Raw genomic sequence first — 22,611 nt, forward strand, 5'->3', positions numbered from 1 at the left:
GTCAGGGACCTTCATACATTAACAACTCAATGTTTTTTTAACTCAGTAATAGATCTCAATGTTTATTGTTGCATCATAGTCTGAAATCACTTCTGACAATAAAGCTGACTTGAAAATCTTTTGATTTGAGGTATATAACACGGACATTCCCCAATATTATATCACAAAATTCATCTTAGATTTTGTATATTGCAATCAATTAAGATCGTCAAGTGTTCTAACTTTGCAATAAGTGGTGCTATAACTATAATAATCTATAAGAACGTATTTACTATGTAAAATACATCCACCCCCATATTCTGTACATGTCCACACTTATAGGCACCGTGTGAATATTTTTCTATTATATTGTATTTTTATCTGCTTTTTTTTTTAGTTCCTGCTATGTGTGCTTCTTTCTCTTTACTATCCTGTTGTACCACTGCAAATTTCTCCACATGCGAGATAAATAAAGGGATATCTTATCTTATCTTTAAAGAAAGGTTTAGAGTTACAGCTCAGTTTAGATTCTTCAATTTTCTCTTCAAGAGTCAAAATAAACCGTCAAACTTCTTTGCTAAAGTTTAAACAACGCAATAATAAACTCATGTGCTGATGAATGGAAATACTATCAAGAGTGTTTTGATAGGCAGACTCCAAGTTAAAAGAAAAAAATATTCACCTCAGTCTCCAACATTCACATTTATTCAAACAAATGACATTTGATTTTAAAATCACAGCTCTGAAGCAGCAGTTCGGATTAAATCCCACATAACAAGACCACTTGGAGTTTGGTCCTGACATTTTATAGCTGTGTAAAAAAAAATGTCAATTTAAAATACACAGCAATACATTAAACTTGATGGGAGTGCGATACCCAAGACAAAAAAAAAAAAAACATTATTAAAATGGTGGATATTTTGTGTGCAGCAGAAACCTTGTGCGACCTCTGTGGGTTTGTATGTGAAGCATAGTGGCTGAAACAGCAACATTCACAGTACAGTCACAAAGACAGAAGGTTTTTTATCTGAATAAATCTGCCCATGTTCAAACATTTGACAGGACAAATAAAAGTTCTAACCTGCTGCCACACGTCAAAGACACATCAGAGGATCCGCAGAGTGTGTGGAAAGATTCATGTCAAGAGGGGAAAGTTCATTTGAATCAAGGTTTGAGAGCTGTTGGATCAAACTGTTTGTTTTCAATCCAGAAGGTTCCGCTGCAGCTCATCTGGTTCCTTTACTGTAATTCCAAACTCACCACTGTTGAATGTAGCGCCTGAGCGTACGCTGTGGGAGAAACAAGCGTTATCGTCTTTAACATTCACATCCTGGCTCGTGTGTGTGTGTGTGTGTGTGTGTGTGTGTGTGTGTGTGTGTGTGTGTGTGTGTGTGTGTGTGTGTGTGTGTGTGTGTGTGTGTGTGTGTGTGTGTGTGTGTGTGTCTCTCTCTACCTTTGGGATTGTTGTGGAAGACACAGTTGTTGGCGCAGGTGTCAGGATGGGAGTCCCAGAAAGAGGAGGCGCAGCAGCAGAGAGGAGGCAGCTCCAGCTTTGTGTGAGACAGCCGCTCCTTCATCTGAGCTCTCAGAGCCTCCACGAACCTGCACACAACGCAGCAAGTCCATATATCAGCTTTATTGGAGGACAACTACACCTTTTTTTAGTTACACTGCGTGATTGTGTTGTTCTGTTTGAGCCACGTCAGAAGTGAGAAATGACACAGCAGTGTCCGCATCACAAACATAATACTGTAATTTCCGGACTATAAGCTGCGACTTGTTTTCACACGCTTTGAACCTCGGGGCTTATGCAATGACGCGGCTAATTTATGGAAATTTGCCCTAGAAGTGATATTTCTGCTCTTCGTGACCTCGTCTTGTGCTGCTTTCCGTGGTCCGGAGCGCCAGCAGCTGACGGCCGTGAGTGATGAGTTCAGGTGCATCACGTAAAGCCGCCCTGCTGGACTCTGTGGCTGAGAAATCTTCCTCCTCAGAACAATAATCAACAATTAACCGATAAAATACCTTTTCAACAGAGCTAAAACACCAAATGATGCTGTAATATTTAGTACTTTGTCAAATTGTGTCACGTCATCTCGTGTTTTAATGTTGTAAAAAGTTACATAATTTACTTTGTCACGACACTGTGTTAAGTTATTATGTCAAAATGTAATGTTAATGTGTTAATGCCGAGGAGTGGAACATAAGGTCCGTGAGCCAAAATTAGCCCGCAAGAGGCTTTAATCCGACCAAACCACCAAGCAAATTGTAAAAATTTCAAAGAAAACATTCATTTATGACAAATCTCTTAAGAGTAGGGGACACGACAAAACACTAAGACCCGAGCTGAGATATCGGTGATGCTGAAATGAAAGATAGCTATCTCATTGCTATAAAACTCGCCTGATAACCATGTTGTCATGGTGAGTTTGTAAACACCCATTATGCAACAGATATAGGAGACGTTTTCTGGACATTTCACTGTATTTTGCAGCAGAATGTTTCATTAAAATTGGCTTTATGTTGAAATTGTAATAATTTTCTTCAGAAATTGTTTGGTTTGGGGGAAAATATTGAGATTTTAATCCTATAGTCTGCGCCACAAAAAAGAAAACATTTAAAGCTTTAATTCAAAGGTTATTATGGCACTATTTTACAAGTCAGGCCCACTGGTGAAATTTGATTTGTCCGAGTGACAAAATGCAGTCGAGTATAAATGAACCCTAGAAAATCATCTATGTTCCGGATTATTTACCGCCTGTTGACTGAACAGACTGATGGACAAGTGAACAGTCTAATGGAGTCTCTTGAGGCCATCTGCAGTGGCTCCCTGAAGCAGTTAGAAATGTAAATGTCGATAAATATTGTCTAGTTATTTCCCTCTATATTTGCATACCAGACTTTTCTCTGAAAGGACACTTAGCTCCTCGCTGGAAAAAACCCCAGAACAAACTAAAACGGCAAAAATAGCCAAAACAAGTAAAAAGGGTAATAATCTAAACTTTCCAAAACAGCAAAAAGAGATGAAAAATATGTATTGTGTAGATGCAAGTGCAATAAAGCAGCTAAAACATCTAAAATGCCTTAAAAAGCTGCTCAGTGGCTAAATGGCCAAAATAGATAAAACACTGAAGTTGCTAAGCTGCCAAATGGCTAAAACAACTAACGATGCTAAAGTTGCTAAATGGCTAAAACTGCTAAAGTTGCTGAACAGCTAAAGTTGCAAAGTCGCTGAATCGCTAAAACAACTAAACTTGCTCAGTTGCCAAATGGATAAAATAGATAAAAGAGCTAAAGTTGCTAAGGTGCCAAATAGCCAAAAACATGGTAAAGATACTCGAGGCCTAAAATAGCTAAAGTTGCCAAGTTTCTAAATGGCTAGAACAGCTTAAGCCACTATGAAAGTTTAAAAGATAAATGCATGTGTAGGAGCTATTTTAATGTTTCATATGTTTTATTGTTTGTTTATTCATGTTTCTGTGTTCACCTGTAATCTGGGTTTGTTTGCAGGTTTTATATTTGCCCACGAGGTGGAGCTGGGGCAACGTGGAGGTTATAAAGCCTCCAGGTAAGTGATGCCAGGTGTGCAGGACATGGAGAGCAATCCGTTTCTAGATGTGTTGTCAAGGTGAGTGGCGGAGTCCCAGGAAAAGTTTATTTGGTAATATGGAATTCAGTATTGGGCTGAATAGCCGATGATAGGCATCGGCTGCAGTAATCTGATGATAAAAACAAACATTGTCATATCCAAAGACAATTGCTGTTTGGACCTTGATCATTGTTTCCCCAGTACATGTGTTGAAACCAGAGCGGCACTTAAAATAGGTTAAAGTGTCGCTACAACAAGCAAAAGAGCTAAAATGGCCAATATTGCTAAAAATAACTTGAAAGTGTAAAACTGTTAAAGTTGATAAAAAAAACTAAATTTTAAAAAGAAAAACAGCCACAATTGGAAAAAGAAATAGTTTAAGCTACTAGAATAATTAAAACAGGATAAAATAACAGCGAAATGGCTAAAATACTTTTTCACAAAAGTACAAAACTGCTTAAAATGTAATGAAATGTCTCCTGTTCGAAATTGTTGTTGCAAGATGTCACAAATCAAAATTAAGATTATTTTATTGTATGTAGCAAATCTATATACAACTTTAGGTATCGTGTTAGCTTCATTTAAAAAAAGAAACCTCCCGATTACAGCTGGACGATCCAAATAGTTCACCTTATAGCGACTTTGCTTTTCTCCTGTCTCTTCCTCCTCTGCAGCTCCTGCTCTCTCTCCTCCTCCTCCTCCAGCCTCAGTCGCTCCAGAATCAGCAGCTCTCTCTGCTGCAGCCTCTGCCGGGCCTCTTCCAGCTGCCGAGCTTCGTCCAGACGCCTCTCCTCCTCCACTCGGACCCGCTCCTTCTCGGCTTTGATCCTTTCCAAAGACCGGGGTCATTTTTCAAGCTGCAGTTCTCCAACATGGGAACATTCAGGACATCAGGGAGACGTGTGAGATAGAAATCACCTTGCTGTTCTCTTCAGGTGTTTCCTGTGCTGTTTGTTCTCCTTCACTTGCTCTCTCTCGGAGTTCATGACCAGCCGGCGGTGCATCAGGAACCGAGACTGACGCTGCGGACACAGGACGGGCGGTCGGTAACGTGCGACCCCCGACACGGGAGAGTCAAAGCTGGGTGCATATGTCTACCTGTCTCTTCAGTTCTTCTTGGCCAGTCAGCGGCCACAGCACCGGAGGGACAGCAGGGCTGGACTTGAAATCCCGATCAGGGTGTGATTTCTCAGTTTCCCACAATGAATACCCACTTGCCTGAAACGTAAAGCCAGGACAGAGTCGGTACGCACAGAAAGGACAGTTTATCAGAGCTCTTTTTAGCATTTATGCTCTACACTTTTATAATAATTGGGAGACAAGCGCTCTACCAACCGAGCCACAGCAGCGCCGGTGACTAATACAAGCACAGAAAGGATGAAATGAACCAAAACACAGCAAAGACTATTTACAGGGAGGAGTTATACACTCTGTTGTATCATCTGTTTAGTGTCGAGTTGAATTATTACCCCCAAAATAATACAAATATGAATAAAACTCACTGTTGCACAGGGGCACTAAACTGCACACAGATTTTTTTTATGCGTTATTCAAATATGAAGGTGTTTTGGAACATGATTTATGGCACGTTTGGCGAGATGTGCAGTGTTATGTCTGGGTAATCAGACAGAGAGAAATGATCCTGTGCTTGGTTAAGATTTATCAGAAGCCACAACCAGGAAGTGGTGCAGACTGAACTCCCACACACTACAGGAAGCAAGAAAACGACAAGAATGTAACCGTTGTATGAGATATTTGGAACAGGCCGACAATCCACCAAGCAAATAGTCAAAATGTCAAAGAAAACATTGATTGTAGTGGACACGACACTGAGACTGAGACATCGGTGATGCTGCTATGAAAGATAGCTTAGCATTAGCCTCAAAGCCATGCTGTCAGGGTGAGTTTGTAAAAACATGCATAATGCAATAGATAGAGAAGTTATTTTTCGACATTTCACTGTATATTGAACCAGAAGGTATCAATCAAATCAACTTCATGATGAGATTGTAGTCATTTCCTGTAGTATTTGATTGGTTTTGTTGAAAGAGAGACATTGTCATCATGTATAGTCTGCGCTCCAGCAAAGAAAAACATTAAAGTTTAAACTTAAAGGTTGTTATTTTATCAGTCCGGCCCAATTAAGATGAGATTGGGCTGAATGTGGTCCCTGAATTCAAGGTTTCTTTTGGTATATTTGTGTATAAGCTGTAATTATCATGCAGCTGTGATGATTTCAACAAATAGGTTTCTTTTTTTCATTCTCCACACCAGTGCAGTGGCATAACTTCTATGTTTATCGAGATCATTACATTGAGTTTGTGTGCAAACAGGTTTTATCATCTCACGGTGAAGAACATGTAGTACGCGGTTTTTACAGAAACGTTGTAAAATAAACCCGACGTGACGGGAGTGAATTAGGAAAACCTGCGCAGAGACGTCGTTGGTCAAAGCTGGGCTATAAACTCCACCGTTGTTCCTCTTTAGCAGCGTGAACATGCAGTGAATCATGAAACGGAGGAATGTGGATGTATTTATCATTCACCTCCTGCACAATACTCAAGGCATGGGCGTAATGATCATGCGGAAGAAGTCGAAGACGACACTGTAAACTCTGTTTCACAACACGACGTGGCCCAGTTTCACCCTGACAATAGCAGATTCATGAGCTTTGAACCCCGGAAGGTTACGTGTGGACGATGGCTTCCTGTACTTGGCCTTCATTCCTTAAGATCCAGCCGGCGAACCTGCGCACGGCCGCTCTGAATATCATGCCTGATTCTCAACTCATGCCATGTAAACCGCTTTTACGTTTATCCCCAAATGACTGAAAAATAAACTTAAAAATCTCTACGTTTGTTTCTGTTGCGGTGAATCTGCTTAAACCACAAGCTGCACTTTAGACTCACTTTAGATTTTATCTGACAGGATCCAACACAGCGTTTCAATCTGATATGTTCATGCAATAGAAAATAGAGAATTTGTGTAGCTTGGTTTCCTCTCAAAGTCCAAAAATATGCGTTTGAGGTTAGTTTTTGCCTCTAAATTCCCCGTTAGTGTGACTGTAGTTCTCTCGGTGTTAATCTATCTTCCTCTACAGTAGAGCGATAAAGCAGTTAAATAAATAGCAGCACAAGTGAATAAAATACTCTGTAGGAAGTCTCTATCTGGATTTTTGTCTGAATTAGATCTGAGATTAAGGCTAATAGGTAATAAACATTTATCTATTGAGGTCTTCCCTCATTTTATATATTTCTATCTTTCTTATTTTTTCATTTTTACTGTTTTTATGGTTTCTTGAGTTTCTGTTATAGTCTTTTTATTCCTGTTTTAGTGGTATTTTATAGTTGAATCTATTTTGTTTTAATCCCTTCCTCGTGTACAGCACTTTGTTTCCAACCACAGTTCTGTGAAAGCGCTTTATATGTTAATTTGGTACGGTTTCTTTTAAATAAGATAAGACTTTATTCATCCCACCTGGGGAAGCTCAGTCATCCCAGTGGCTCCACATTGCACAAAGACATGAATCAGGTTTCATTTCGAAGAATAATAAAAATCAAAATGTGTAAATATTCCAAAATCAAACATTACAAATAATAAATATGAAAGTATTATGAATTATGCAAAAATGACAATTGACAATACTAACACATGTTAGTATTTAAATAGTTTTCCTTTGTGACCTTAATGTCTTATGTTTATTTTATGTTTGTTTTTGTTTTTTGTGGCGTTGTGATTTAAGTTCTAAATGAATATTGTCATGAATTTTACCTGCAAGTTTCAGTACAGTAACTTGAAGGTGCAGTTATGGAAGTTGGCATAAATATATAATATTTCCAGAAAATATTGTAATTTGTCGCATTCCTACAAAACACATAAAATAAACCAAAAGCACCGATAGAAGAGGTGTGGGATCGTACTGCAGCGGTCAGCAGTGTTTCTTCACAGTGAGAAGATTCCCAGTCCAATTACGAGTTCTGAGAAGTTTGCATGTTTTACTTATGTGCCCGTGAAGTTTTTTACAGTCCGACGACATGCATGTTATGTGAATTGATGTCCCCCATCACAACTCTTGAAACAAAAGATGGAAGTATGGTGTTTCTGCACGCTGGGCCGTTATTCACCTTCTGCTGAACAAGAGGACAATCATGAGGACTGGTGAAGAGAACATCATCGTCACCTCTTTCCTCCTCAGCTCTCTGTTGGGAGCAGAGGGAAATGTTTCAAAATATAACCTCCATATGCAACAACCCACACACACACATAGAGGAAGTGTATTTCAAGAGGAAGCAGAGACGGAGACGCTCACATGTCGGGTGGGAGTGACGTTCCACTCTCCTCCAGGAAGGTTTGACGTCGTGTCCTCGTGCGGGATCACTCGACAGGCCGCCAGTCTGAGTCTGACCTGCCTCATGCCTTCAGGGGACTGGAAAAAGAAACGACACTGTCAGTTACTCACAGTCACTCTAGAAATCACTCATGGAAAGAACAAACTCATTGGAACAGAAATACCTTCCACACTCATCGCCCAAGAAAAACAACTTCTGCTTAAGTCTTGAAGATGTTAAATGTTAAATGGAATAAAAACTCTGACAAATATGTGAGGCCATACCATTTGATAACAGAGGTGACATCCTGGACTCCACAGCCACAAGTAAAGTGTCACATTCAATTCACCCATTAACTCCAAAGCATTCATCATAAAGGTCAACTAGTTCTGATTCATCCACTTCCTGTCACACCAAAGTCCATCCAATGATCTCTCAAACCTCACAGAAGAAAAAAAAGTCTTAGATATGATCATTTTTCCCTCACTGGACTATTCCATCATCATCATCGACTATTTACAGAGCAACACTTGGAAACAACGTTTTGCAAAATGCTTTGACGGAAAAACAATCAGAAGCAAAAATTACATTTATCATGAGATTATCAGGATGGGTGGAGGGAAAGTTAAAGGGAAGGTTAATTAATTTCTATGGCATCAAGGAAATATATTCATATGAACCAACTAAGAAAGGCATAAAAAGAAGAATAAATAAACTAAAGATGTTATTAAGATAAAGGTAATACAATAAGCAAAATCTATTGTTTAATGGAAAGCCTGAGTTTCAAGTGTTTTTAAAGTTGAGTTAAAAGAAGTGAGTGTGTCAGCAGGACGTTTCTTCCACAGGTGGGGAGCGTCGGAACTAAAAGCTGCTTCACCTTGTTTCTTCTGACTCTGAAGCACTTAGTAAACCTCCTCCTGAGGACCCCAGGGGTCTGGATGGTTCACCCTCTACATGTAAATATGAGATTTATCTAACCCCAAGACCATTCAAAGCTTTATAGACAAGATTTAAGATTTTGAAGTGGATCTTCAGACACAGAGATTGAAGTTGAGGTGTAATGTGCTCCACCCTCTGCATTCTGGATGAGCTGCGGCTTTCAAACTGATTTTGACACACAAAATTACAATAAAAGCAGGTAGTCTAAAAGAAGCCTATCACCTAAAGGCAAACCTGTAAAAATGAGTCATAACAAGCTTTTTTTTTTTTTATTATTAAGGAAGGTGCAGACTTTACCAGGGTCCCTGATAGAAAAGGCACAGTCAACTTTGACGTCCAAAATTAACTTTGAGAAAGACAGAATGGCCCTGTCTGATGATCTAAGGCAGCACACAGCTCACATGGGGTCACTCGACTGGCACAGTGGTCAAGTAAGTTGCTCTGTGGAGTTTCCATGTGCTCCACTGAATGCATGTGGGAACTTGTCTCTTTTTTGCAACAGTGGACCCTGCTTCTCAAGTTCCTGTAACTCTATTCTGGATAAACATCTCAGCAGAGGATGAATGGAAGTTTAGAAAACCCTCTCACCTCCTGAGAGCTCCTCTCCTTCACCTTCTGATGCGCAGCAGACGTCAGCGCCTCAGCAGAAGACTCGTAGTGTCCCCACACCCCAATCTGTGACTGTGGAGTTTGCCTATCTGGTGTCGCCTGAACCCCCCCCAAAAAAAAAACATTAATCGGGGAGAAAACCAAGGCCACAGTTCAATAATTCAGCTCTGACAGGATGAGAATTATTGTAAAGACTTTACTTATTTAGCAGTTGCCATATGCAACTTTTGATGTTACTTGGATAAATAACAAACAACGTACAGAGTGGAAAATAACATTGACAAATCTTTATTGATCGAGGCGCTGAGTGCCCGCTGCAGTCAGACTGAAAAGACCATTAGTAAGATCACAGTCATTCAAAACAAAGTTTATTTACCATTCCATCTCTCTGAGGAAGTTGTCTCTCATGGCAGACCCGGGCTCGCTGAGCCAAACGGTGACGCACTCCATCCCGAAACCGCTGAAGACTTTCTTCATTTTCTCTCCTCTTCTCTGCCAGGAGCCTTTCAGTTTCCAACGCCACGATCTAAAGTGATACAAGACATCAAGTAAAAAATTCAATAAAATCTAGACTATTAAACTATGTGATTATGCTTGATTATATCTGTCTAATTATCATCATATGATTCTCTCTACCTTTTTATGTTACTTTGACATTGTATCTGCACTGTGTGTACTGCTTGTACAAACTACAAATTGAGTAAGATTAGAAAAATACTGTATTTCAGATAACTGGAGATTTATAGGAGTTGAATTAGGACCTTTTTCATATATTATTTTGGAGTTTTGTTAAAGTGGCTATTACATTTATCATTTTCTGTCATGTGCATCTAGTTTCAGTAGTTTTACAACAATTCTTTTAGCATCAATTTGTAAAATTGTCTTTTTATTCATTGATACAATTTTCAGTGATTATTCGGGGTTTTATCCTGAACTTTTTGTGTGTGTGTGTGTGTGTGGGGGGGGGGGGGGGTGCTATATTTTGTAATTCAGCATTACTTTAAGGCTGTTTTTCTCTACAGGGTCTACTGAGTTTACCGTTAACAGCCCTGACAACAACACAACAGCGTCTCAATCAGCAGCAAACACCAAAACTCACAGTCGGGTGCTGCAGGAAGTCTGGTCCTTCCTCCACCCAGGCTCCCACCGCCACCACCGCCGGGTTTCTCTCCGCCAGAACTCTGCTGGATCTGGATCTGGATCTGGATCTGGGGGCTCGTTGCTGGGGCTCTTTAATCCGGCGTACTGAAGCTTTCACCCGGGTGGAAGTCATCGGTAGACTCGCTGACGGAAACTGATACTAACTGAAAGCTGTAGCTCGAGTTCCTCTATGTAGCTGTGAGTCTGCTGTGAGTATGCTTAAACCGCTGTTCGGACGACAGTAATTTTATCTTTGTTTGATTACTCAAAAAAGGGAAAATCTCCAACAAGTTAAAGAACAGCGGTTTGTTTTGAATGAGACTCTTCTTTTAGTTTTTCCGGTATATGACAAACAGTCCGCCGGTGCAGTAGCTCCCCCATCAGGCCGGGAGGAGAACTGACAAACTCACCACGCACCAGAGAAAACGACAATACAAAGACGAAAAAGACAGAAAACCCCATGTTGTTATACTAAAAATACTAATACTAACAATACATTTTATTTATCAGCTGCTTTTGACACACCAAAGGTCACTGCCCGGGTTACTCCTCTGTCAAAAAAAATAAAGAGCAACTTACAGGACTGAACAGCAGGCCAATAAGTACCTTCCCTGTATTAGGTACATTCTTGAACAGAATTGTGTTTCAGAAAATTCAGAACAATTTTGAAAAAATAAATGCCATCAACTGAGATTAACAGCATGCATACAAATCAGGTTATTAGGTTATTCTACCTGTACTGCACTGATGGAATGGTTCATGATAACATGGATAAGAAATTATTGGTAGAGGTTGTTTTTCTGGACAGCGCAGCCTCTGATCTCATTGACCATGAACTGTTGTCAGCATATGGTTTTAAAAACCCTGCCATTATAGAAAGAAACCAGTGTGTAATGTTCAATGGTCCAATGTTCAATATGACAGATAGTCAGTGCGTTGTTACTCAGTGCACTGCCTTCGGGCCTTTATTATATAACATATTTGTAAACGACATGCCATACGAACTAAAAATGCTGGTTTGGTAATGCACGCAAGATGACGAGAAACGAGTCAAGGTGTTGGTTCAATGATTTCGTCAACATTTCACCATTTCACCATTTATTAGTGGCACAGTCCTTCAAAATAATGAAATAAAAGTAGCCAAATTTTGTTATTAAGCAATCGGAGGCATAGAATCAGATGATGCAACATACATTTCATGTAAATGCAAAATCTGCACTTTTACTGATTTTATCTTTAAACCGTATTTTCTTGTTTTGTGCCTGTAATTTTAAATATGAAAACTGGCAATCTATTCAGGCTGTATCTTAATTCTTCTCTGAACCCTACGAGAGACTGTCACATAATGACAGACGTGAATCAAAACGCACAGAATTAAAGACAATTCTCTATAATTCGATCTTTATTTAAAAAAATGACAATATTTTACGACAGGAAAATATAGTGGAATTTGACAGCACGGTGCTCAACAAGGAACCTTTCAGATATAAAGATTGCTCTGGATCTTGGTGGTTCTGACAAACTTGCGGAGGACGTCTGTGTTTGGAGACGGGTCCAACTGAAGAGAGAATGAAATACAACGTATTATAATAAAGAATAAATCAGGACAGCAGAGAAAACTTCAGGTACACAGGTGCATTTATGTATGTCGAGCTTCATTGACCTACAGGGATTATTCCATGAAAATAATGGTTTCTAATGTATGTTTGCATTTCAAATAGGTTTTTTTAAAAGGTGTTTTTCTCTTATCAGAAATATGTGGTATAACGTGTACATAGGGTTTATGGTTTAGTAGATTAGATATTAGTGTTAGGTGACGTTAGCTACCTAGATGTGTCGGTTTATGAAATAATCATTTGTGAATGAATACATTTTTATTAATAAACGCCTGTGAGCTGAATCGAACGATTCCTGGTGATTGTTGTGTATTTATTGTTGACATTCACTGGTTTGTAACAGTCTGTGCTCAGATCTCACAGCTTCTTATTGAAGATTGTTATATTTTGCACAGAAATATTAACTAACTTAAATACATCCTTTTCAGACGAGACTGATAGTTTGGTAAAGAGCTATTTCCAGGAGTCTCTGGTGGTGCCCCTTTTAATTATTAATTAATTAATAAAGAATTGATCAAAATTCATAATTTCTTATTAAATAATTTTTAAATATTATATTAACTTTAATTAATCGATTACTTTAGGAGTTGTTAATGAGTAAATCACAGTTTACTGCAATTAATTAAAATTTTTCATAAATAACTTCCAGTTATTTATTACTTTCAGTAATCTTTTAATTACAGTAATTTAATGCTACTGACCAAACAAATCTCAACACATATCTGTGTCCTCTATATTGAACAAAGATTCAAGAGTTAATGTTACTAACATTTACTGGTTAATTAATCAGAAATACAAAATTTAAAAAAACTTAAAATATGTGTTTATCTTAAACTAAAAGTAAAAATTTATGATTTATCTCTGATTTTCGAAGTGTATTTTGGCCCAAAACTGAGCGTAAAATAATATAAAAAAGAAAAAGAAAAGAAAAAACATTTTTGTTGGAAATAGAAACAAAAAAATAAAATAAATCACAAATCCGAGCAACACTCTGTCTTCTGAATCGCCGAGTTCTGGTCATGAAATCAAGGAGCTGCTCTCGTTTCACTGCCTTTCTGATTTGACCTCTTCTCCATGGTAACAGCCGTCAGTGCTCGTGGGGTTTGAGGCAATTTGAGTCACCTATTATTTTTTTCCCTCAAAACGATGCATGAAAATGAAATGAGATTTCTCTGAAACAAAGCTGAAAGAGTTAAACTGGCAGTCAGAGAATAACCCTGAAGAGATCATGCTAAAGTCATGTTTCTAAGTTATGTTACGATCCTTAACATTTGAAAGTTTTACATCCATCAAACCTGCGGTTCCATAACGGACTTGAAGAGGGAACAAAGAGGGGAACTTGTGTGCGTCTCTCCTTTGTGACCTTTTCTAAAGCCCCATTAGATTGAAAAAGAAACGCAGCTCACCTGTATGGACCTGCCAAGCTTGGTTAGTGCGGGTTTGTAAGTCTCCATGGTGACCGAGTCGGGGCCGATGACATCACTGTAACACTGGTAAACAATGGCAGCGATGCGGTGGACCTGGCAGTGGTTCAGGACTGATGAAACAGCACAAAGAAGAAGAAAGCAAGGTTTTCACAGTGCTGCACAATCCAATGGCTTGAGGTGTGTGTGTGTGTGTGTGTGTGTGTGTGTGTGTGTGTGTGTGTGTGTGTGTGTGTGTGTAGGACCCATCGGTGGTGAAGACTCCGGCTCTTCATCCAGATGATGCATGCGTTTGTTTGGACTAAGTGTCTGTAAGTGCACTCGCACCAAAAAACGACCAAATCAGGATGCAAGACTACGTGTGCCCAGCGAATGGAGAGGAGCCTAATGGCACTACATTTCATCTGGCTGGCAGACACTTTTGTCCAAAATCACTCAGTTTCCCCCAACACACACACAAACACACACACAAACACACACACACACCAGGAGCCCGCCAAGGTTCAGCATCTCGCTCAAGGACACTTCAGCAGCAAACGCAGAGAACAAGGCATGGCTAAAAACCAGCTCTTAAAGCCTGTAAAGGGTTTTTACTCAATCATTTACATTTGGTCTTTCTTTTCTGAATCTGGTAGCAGATGAAATATGACACAGCCTCGTATGTGAGTCGCTGAACGTTTAAACGCGTGGTGACATCGTGAGACCTCCTGGAACCAAACCGTGAGGATACAGCTGTAAACATCAGGGCTGAGCGTCCTGCAGATGCCCGCAAAGCCAAAACAGTTTAAATTTAGTGAAGTAAGTCTTTTTTCAACACATCAGTAAATATCTACGACTTAGACAAACTATATCGCAGAGGGAGTAAACATAGAAGTTCATCTTTACTCTTTACTGACGTTTATGAAAGCACTGCGGTCAGATTCGCTTCTACTGATATCTTAACTCTGACATCAGTTCCTGGAAGTTACTGATAATTCAATAACACATAAAAAAAAACACTTCATGTACACACAAGCCACATCTGTAGGGTGTCATGCAGTATTTCTCCTGCTTGCCTCTGCAGCAGGAGAGTCAAACATGAGGCTCATCGGCCACATTTGCACCAGAAGGTTTCATTAAAATTGGCTTCATGTTGAGATTGTCGAGATTTTCTGTAGTAACCGTTTGGTCAGGTATAATCTGCGCCACAACCAAGGGAAACGTTCAGGTTTAAATTTAGGGATTATTATAGCAATATTTTACCGGTCCGGGCCACTCAAGGAGAAATTAGACTGTTTGTGGCGCTTGAAGTAAAATGAGTTTGACACCGCGACAATATCCTGGTACCGTATTAAACGTGGAAAAACAGATGAGCGCGTGCAAGTCTGCAAGGTCTCACAAAATCCTTTCAAGATTTGAGAAATTAGGACAACTTGAAGATCTTTCTGCTGCTGATTTGATCAAGTTGAGCAGCGTTTCTCAGGTTACCACATAACAAATTGCAACCCCAGCAGTTCTATTTGTTTTCCCTTTGACATTACAAGGAAACCATGTTTTCATTTTAATGTTGCTTAACTTAAGAAAAACATGCACTTTACTGATCTCCAGTGACACTTTGTCTGTTGAAATGTTTATTTTAATCTTTGTAGGTTCTTGGATTTATTGAGTTTCTTGCCAGTGAGTGTCATGCAGGCTCCTCATGCACTGATCATTACCGTTTCCTCCATATTGAGCTGTTCAAGTCATCCGGTTAAAGTTCCTGCAGGTTTTTGGAGCATGCGTTCCAATATACAATATAGTGCTGCTCTCATTTGTTCCAGGCAGTATTTACCACTAAAATATCTTGTTTTCTTTTTAAATATAATCATTGAAAACAGAAAAGCAGGCAAAGTTTGAGACGTGATGTGTTTGTACCTGCAGCAGGGAGTCCAGTGACGATGTTGGGCTGCTCCAGTGACGGGCAGACAGGCCGATCGCTGAACGCAGTGGTGTGGAGAGAGCGCAGGAAGGGAGCCGAGCTGCTGCACAGATAGTCGGCTGTTTTGTAATCAGCCACGGAGCCGTCTGACAGCACGGTCACACTCAGCTGTCGGTGCTGCAGACAGTCCAACACCTTCAGGAGGCACAGAGACGCGCAGTCAGGACAACGCCGCGGGTTTAAAATGAACGACACCGGGCCGAAACAAATCACTACTGTCCTCCAGCACATTTGGAAATGTGGAAAACAGTTCATCTTCACCTCTACTGTGACCCTGAACTCTCAGCACGCGGCAGGATGCTTCCTTGGATTTATGTTTACAACAAACTCGGGCCTTAAACCTTAAGCCTGCCAGCAAAAACAGAGTTTCCTCAGACCACACAGCATTTTCTTTTTCCCAATCTGCTGCCGCCCATATTTGGTGAGCCTGAGCTGAAGATAGCCTCAGTCTGCTCTTTTCATCAGGCAGGAAGCGAACCTGATCTGCTGTTCTGCTGCTGCAGCCGATCAATTTGAAGGTTCAATGCGGTCTGAGGAGTTTCTGAGTTCTCCGAACAGCCGACCTGCTGATCAGGTTATCATCTGCGCTCAGGCACACTCTGAACTGTTGTCAATAAACACAAACCGGTGCACGGTTTAAAACCTGTACTGGCACACACAATCCCAGCACCACCTGTGAGTGTGTGGAGCTGAACAGACGTACCTTTTCTGTCCACTGAAACAGTTGATCCTCTGCAATGTAGCACGTCACCTGGCAAACCAACACCTTCAGCCAAAGAAACAACATGTATGAGTAAAAGACAACATCTAACAAGCATCCAGCTCACTTCAAACTCACTGTGGGTTGCTGGGCGCTGTGGAAGATAATTAAAGAAGGACCAACATATGGGGCTCTGCTTCCATGGCAGAGTTACAACTCAGTTATTTTTATGGTCGGTGCAGAACAGAAAACCCAGAAATAACCTATAAACCAATATTAGTAAAGTGTTAATAAGAGGAACATCCCATAACCATTTAAATATGATCAGAAATGATATTATAGACATCGGTAAATCACAGAGCTGCAGAAACGGCAAACAATGATAACACAAAGTGGAGAAACAAATAATAAAAAAAAACTGCACACCGATTTGTTTTTTTATTTAGGATTTTCAGAAGGACAAAGATTTAAGGAATAGAGTTCATGAAATAAAAATATAAACAATATATAAACATAAAAAAACTCCAACATGTTTATAAAGTGAGATATTCAATATTGAGACATTACTCTTCACATTTAGTTTTCATTTTTAATATTTGTGACAAATTTTTGGGCAGTTCAATGTTTAACATTTGTCTTTTTCCCTAATTAAAAATGAACAGAGATTTTATTAATTTTAATTATTTGAAGTTTATCCTCATCATCTGTGAATCACTGAATTTCTTTCAGAACATTTTCATGAGCTGTTTGACCCTTTACCAGACATTTTACTGAATTTACATCAACAAACTTCAGATTATTACATTTCAAATGTTTTATTTGGAGTTTTTCTTAAGACAATTCTCTCTCTCTTTTTTTTTATTGAACTTTTTCTTCACAAACTTATTGCTTATATGTTTAACATTTCAAATTCAATCTTGATATTTACCCAAGATATTAACAAAACACTTTTTCACGTCATGATTTGAATTTCTTGGTTGACATTTTGACTTTACTCCAAAGGGAAGATAATGCTCCTCTTCGGTGTTTAGCTTTAATTAATTGTATCCCATCGTCGTGAAATAGAAAATAGTTGCAGTGAAATGTTTTTGCTGTGGCCGTTCATGAATTCTTCATTGCAGCTTTGTAAAGCAGGTACGATAACCTCAGCATGCCTCCATCATAACATCTACACTCTTTTTTTATTGGTTAAAAATCCCCAGAAAGACACCTTTCAGTAATTAAATCACTGCAGATCAGCATTAAGTTGAAGGGTTGTGACGACAGGGACTGTAAAGACTGTGGCGGTATCTGTCGCCCACAGCTGCTGCTCTTCTCCCTCCCTACATTCACACCCTGCAGCCACCTGAAGGCAGCAGGACACGTGTGATAAATCTGAATCCTGCTCGGCAGAGTGCCGGTATCAAACGCGGCCGTTCAGCACGTTTATCTTGATTAAATCATGCGAATGACGGCCAGGCTGATAGAAAATAAACACACGCAGCTCGACGCTGCTCTAGTATAAGTCTTTCATTCGACAGTTTCCGCAGCAGAATCCTGGAGTTCATTCATCCTGCACGTGACGGGATCCTCAAAAACTTTTTTTTTTTCCCCCACAGGGGAGGATTGATTTGTCACTCTTGAAATGCACTGTGCTGCATTGCTTCTGTATCAGATCCGTTATGGTATAACGGCAGAGTGGAACCCAGACGGAAATAGCTCTGGAATGTCGCCAGCACATAAACGGCTTCGGCAAAACTATAACTTCCTTTTATCTTCTGCTGTCATGGAAGCTTCTGCACTCCTGATATTTCTCCACTAATTTGTTCACATTTCTTAATCTGTCATCTTGAACAGAGCACAGCTATTATGATGCATTTCTAGCGTGACAAACAGGAGTTTGCCTCATTAAAGTGAATAAACAGTGAGCCGGTTTAATGCTTTAACGTCTCGCTCACTCACTGATGGGTCGTCCTTTTGCCTGGAGAAGACGCACGCCGACTCCTCGCCGCTTTGCCCGGCTGCAGCCCGGCTCCTCTCGTTCCACACCGATGCACGTCCGACGGCTTCCCAGTTTGCAGAGGAGAGGACGTACACTGACAGGAACCCTGCAAAGACACATCCTCTCAGTATTCAGCGGCGGCTCCCACACCGGACCACAGCCCGCTGCTTTTATTTCACCCCCATTTTGCCGAGGAGTACGACTGAGATGAAGATCTCTTCTGCAAAGTTTCAAGAAGGACCTCATCAAAAACAGATAATCACACATCATTCCTGCTTCAGTCGATTCTACCTTTCCTAACTTGAGATCTCCATTTTGTCCAAAATCCTTCCACAGCATGAGGAGAATTAGAACATCGACCCAGTATCAGTCCTGTTCTTATCACTATTTACTTTATTGACACGGTGACAACTTCTACGTCAATATTGATAATTATCAATTTCTGCAAATCTTCTTGTTTCTTCTTAACAAATCAGTGGACTTGAATCTTCTAACTGGAAAAGAAATCAGAAAAATAGTGATCCATATTTGTCCCAATGACCTGAACATGTAAAACTAAAAACATTGAATACGTCAGTTTCCAGAACCACCCATTCAGAGTAATGTTTATTAAATAACACATTTTACTGTGGAGCTGATTCTGTCTTGTTTCATACTATTTAACAGAAGCGACATTTTTCCTTTTTTTAAATTAGGATTGTCTTAATAACCTAGAATTATCCTTCAAGACCTTTAGGTGGAATTCTTCCCACTCATTTCAATCAGTCCAATGAAAAGGGTTAGAAAAGATTCCATATCTAACAGATGAAGCATTAGAATAATTATCTAATTTTACAGGCCGCACAAGAAATAGTCTAGTGATTAGCAGTGTTGATTCATGGTGGGATAATCTTCAGCCCATGCTTGAGGACCATTCTGTGTCAAGTCTCCTTGAGCGAGCGTGGGTTTTCTCAGGTGTGCTCTCACCATCCACACCATGCGGGTTATGGCCAATTGATGACAGTAAATTGCCCGTAGGTGTGAGTGTGTGTAATTATGCGTCTCCCAGAGTCGGCTGGGACCGGCTCCAACACCCCACGCCACTCAGTTAGATAAAGTGGCTATGAAGACGGATGGATGGGCCAAATCTGTTCAGTTAAGAACCTGGAAATTGTAGTTTATGCATTCATCACATCCCATAATGAGTGTTGTTCCTCATTATGAATAAATGAATCCAGCAGAAGTTTTATCAGCCACTGTGGATAAGTGTGTGAATATTTTCCCCCTGGTGAACTCAAGTGTACCTTGAGACCTTCCCTGCAGGTGACTGGAGATATAAAACCACCATGTAGCAGAGCCTCGTCACTCAGGGTGAACATGAGACCAGACTCAGGCCCCCGGGCTGTGGTTAGAATATAAATCCTTCCACTAATCTGCAGTACACCGCATGACTTCCTCATCAATTTGCTCAACATGGGCTGAAATATTCTCAGCCAGGTATTTGAACACATTTCCTCACAGCTCTGACACTATTGCCTTCTGGGCTCAAAGGTCACATCTGAGACGTGGGCTCTGTGGTCATCTGAGCATAGGACTGGGATCATGTCACAAGGTCATGATGTTGTTGTTGTTTTTTTTTTTAATCACGCTTATTCCATTTTCTTTTGACATGAGCTGACATGACTGTACAATAGAGAAGGCTGTTGAGATATCAGATAAAAGGAATCAATTGATGCTTTTCCTAATGTGCTGCACTCACAAAAAAGCATGTGGGGTCATTCGGGGACAGTCAATAGAAGAGATATCATTAAACTTTTTGAAATAGAGCGAAACTTCAAGGGTGCCGATAAATGTGGAGGGATTCTAGTTCGGAGGAGAGTTGCTCCTTTAATGCAGATAAATATTCAGAATGGTGAAGGGGCTCAGGCAGGTATTCATGATTTACTATGGCAGGACATGGATATATTTAAATAAGGGCACTTCGTACTATTTCTATGTTTTAACTGAAGAAAGTCAGTGAACACACCTCAGATTATTCTTGTATCTTGAGCAGTTTCAATGAAAAAGTATGTTTGAATAATTTTCTCAAGACTCACAGTTTAAAAACAAATCACAATCTTTTTTTCTTTCTGGTGTTGAACACTATTTTTAGAATCTGCCCTAAAGGCTCCTTACAAGCTGCCTGCAGGCAACCATGCGGGTTACATTTGCCCAACAGTGTGTAGAGACAGACAGCCTAACGATGTGATGCCTCCGGCCTCCATGTGTCTAAATGTGAAGACAAACCCGAGTAAAAACAATCACATGTGGTTTACAGCATACCCTGTTTACATGTTCTCATTAACACTAAAAGCCAAAAGACACAGAAAAATAATCTATTCTCGCTGCCACCGAAGCAAATATCTACGACCCATAGATGCCACCCGGTTTCCAGAAGGGGCTCGTAAAACATTAATTTGATCTGTGATAATATTGGCCAAGCTGGCGGATGGACCCATCACAGGCGATGTAGCATAAAGGAAAGTTGGCAGCTACTCACTGGCAGCGTTGGGTCCCACAGCGAGGATGAAGTCTGAACACTGCAGCTTGTTTCCAGACTTCAGAGACTCCGAGACTTCAGGGTTCCAGTGCAGATGAACTTCCCTGGTGAAGAATTACAGCGGATGGATGAAGAGTAGCAGTTTTAAGAAGATTTTGATAGAGCATCATGTGAGGTGAAGGTAGAAGAAACATTGGGCATTTTCTTTTTTCCTTCCTGGAAATGAGTCTTCTTCAGTGCCCCGCATACACACCGAGCTGGAACCCTGACTTTAAATATCAAAATGGGCCTTGAAAAACAATTAAATAATATCACATTGCTGTAATTATCCATTTCAGAGATGGGGGCTCTGTTTCACTGTCAAATGTTGGAATCTGGAAATCCATGTGATTTTTGCAAAATAATAACATGTTATATCACTCATAAGTGGCAGGTAAGGATGTTTTATACTGAGTTGCGGTGTTTCAATAAACAACTTATATTTGAGAGCAGTAGTGGACAGGATACCACTGTGAGTCACTGAGAATGACCCTTGACCCTCATCAGCACCCTAATCCCAGATTCTGCTAGAAATAGGATGGTTACATGTGGAAAAAGGCATTTCCCCAAGATTCATAGGTAAATCTAGTAACCCGATGTGGGGACGTATTCCAATTCGACTTACGAATTCTCAGATTTTTGAAAAAAATAAAACCTGAAATGTCATGTATGTTTGACACCCCTGCCTTGGGGTATTTGACAATATGTAATCCATTCCATTACTTTAACAAAGTCCTACCTCAATGTAAATTAAATTTCAGACCTAAAAATTTGGTTGATGATAATACGTTTACTATCCTAACGGAGTTATCAGTAACTATATAAATAAATAACAGCTGATTTTCTGTTACATCACTGTAAAGATGACAAAGCTGGAGCAGCTCGCTGGTATATTCCACTATCTGTCAGTGTCAAATGGAGCCTTAAAAGACCAGAAGATGAGATATACATCCTTGTTTAATGTCTCTCTGGTTCAGTTTTGTAAATTTAGCTGATTTGTTCTGATTAACTGATCTCCAGCTCGCACGCTTTCTGCGATGTCACCTCCATGCTAACGTGTCGGGGGTTTTGTTTTACCTCTTTTCTTCCAGCTCCCTGCGGATTTGTTCGTCTTCTTCGTTTTCCTCTATGTCCTCCTCTTCGTCCTCCTCCACAGCCCGAGAAAACACCGACAGCACTTCTCCAAAAAACGTTGCCATGACCGCGAAGTTTTTAACAAACCGAAAGTTTAGCTTCAGACTTCAGGAAGCAGCCATGACACCGGAAGAAGAAACCGTTCAGAGGGAAAGCTGAGTTGCTTCCGGTTTACTTCAGAACAAAAGCTTCAGTTTATCATAATTCTTTTATACAGAACAGAACAGAACAGAACAGAACAGAACAGAACAGAACAGAACAGAACAGAACAGAACCGAACAGAACAAAACAAACAAAACAAAACAGAAAAAAAGAGTGAAATATTCTATGTAATTAATCTTCTATATCTTTTTATCCTGCACACACAGTGCGGGTTGCTGGAGCCAATCCCAGCTAACTTTGGGTAAATGCAGGATAAACCCTGGACCGTCAATCAGAGGACAAACACACAAGCTCACATACACTCCTATGAGCAATTTAGGGTCAACAATAAACCTCACAATAAACCTCGCATGATGTTGGACTGTGGGAGTAAACCGGAGTACACGGAGGAAAGCCATGCACACATGAGAAGAACATATCAACCCAACACCTTCTCACTGTGAAGCAAGAGATCTAGCCACTATTTCACCATGCGGCCTGTAGTGCAACCTTTTTA

The 22,611-nt window shown here is 40.1% G+C and overlaps 2 protein-coding genes across 3 annotated transcripts; both read right to left on the reverse strand.

The window, feature by feature from the left end:
- Nucleotides 1-661: 661 nt before the first annotated feature.
- ccdc15 (coiled-coil domain containing 15) lies at nucleotides 662-10,938 on the reverse strand. 2 transcript variants are annotated; one of them, XM_080483113.1, is made up of 10 exons: nucleotides 10,544-10,938; nucleotides 9,821-9,970; nucleotides 9,424-9,543; nucleotides 7,878-7,994; nucleotides 7,693-7,767; nucleotides 4,667-4,786; nucleotides 4,487-4,590; nucleotides 4,199-4,396; nucleotides 1,433-1,581; nucleotides 662-1,268 (listed from the first exon to the last, which is right to left on the reverse strand). In XM_080483113.1, exons 1-10 carry the CDS (start codon nucleotides 10,715-10,717, stop codon nucleotides 1,219-1,221), a joined length of 1,257 nt encoding a protein of 418 aa, XP_080339239.1. In that variant the 5' UTR covers nucleotides 10,718-10,938; the 3' UTR covers nucleotides 662-1,218. The 2 variants fall into 2 exon arrangements, with proteins under 2 accessions (XP_080339239.1, XP_080339240.1); XM_080483114.1 differs by having other exon boundaries at nucleotides 9,448-9,543; nucleotides 10,544-10,904.
- A 690-nt stretch (nucleotides 10,939-11,628) lies between these two features.
- On the reverse strand, nucleotides 11,629-22,104 carry psmg1 (proteasome (prosome, macropain) assembly chaperone 1). Its single transcript, XM_080483889.1, has 7 exons — nucleotides 21,897-22,104; nucleotides 20,781-20,884; nucleotides 18,223-18,368; nucleotides 16,285-16,347; nucleotides 15,518-15,716; nucleotides 13,607-13,737; nucleotides 11,629-12,142 (listed from the first exon to the last, which is right to left on the reverse strand). The coding sequence occupies exons 1-7, from the start codon at nucleotides 22,016-22,018 to the stop codon at nucleotides 12,065-12,067; spliced, it is 843 nt and encodes a 280-aa protein (XP_080340015.1). The 5' UTR covers nucleotides 22,019-22,104; the 3' UTR covers nucleotides 11,629-12,064.
- Nucleotides 22,105-22,611: the final 507 nt, after the last annotated feature.

The sequence above is a fragment of the Lipophrys pholis genome (assembly GCF_963383615.2).
Source record: "Lipophrys pholis genome assembly, chromosome: 16".
NCBI lineage: Eukaryota > Metazoa > Chordata > Actinopteri > Blenniiformes > Blenniidae > Lipophrys > Lipophrys pholis.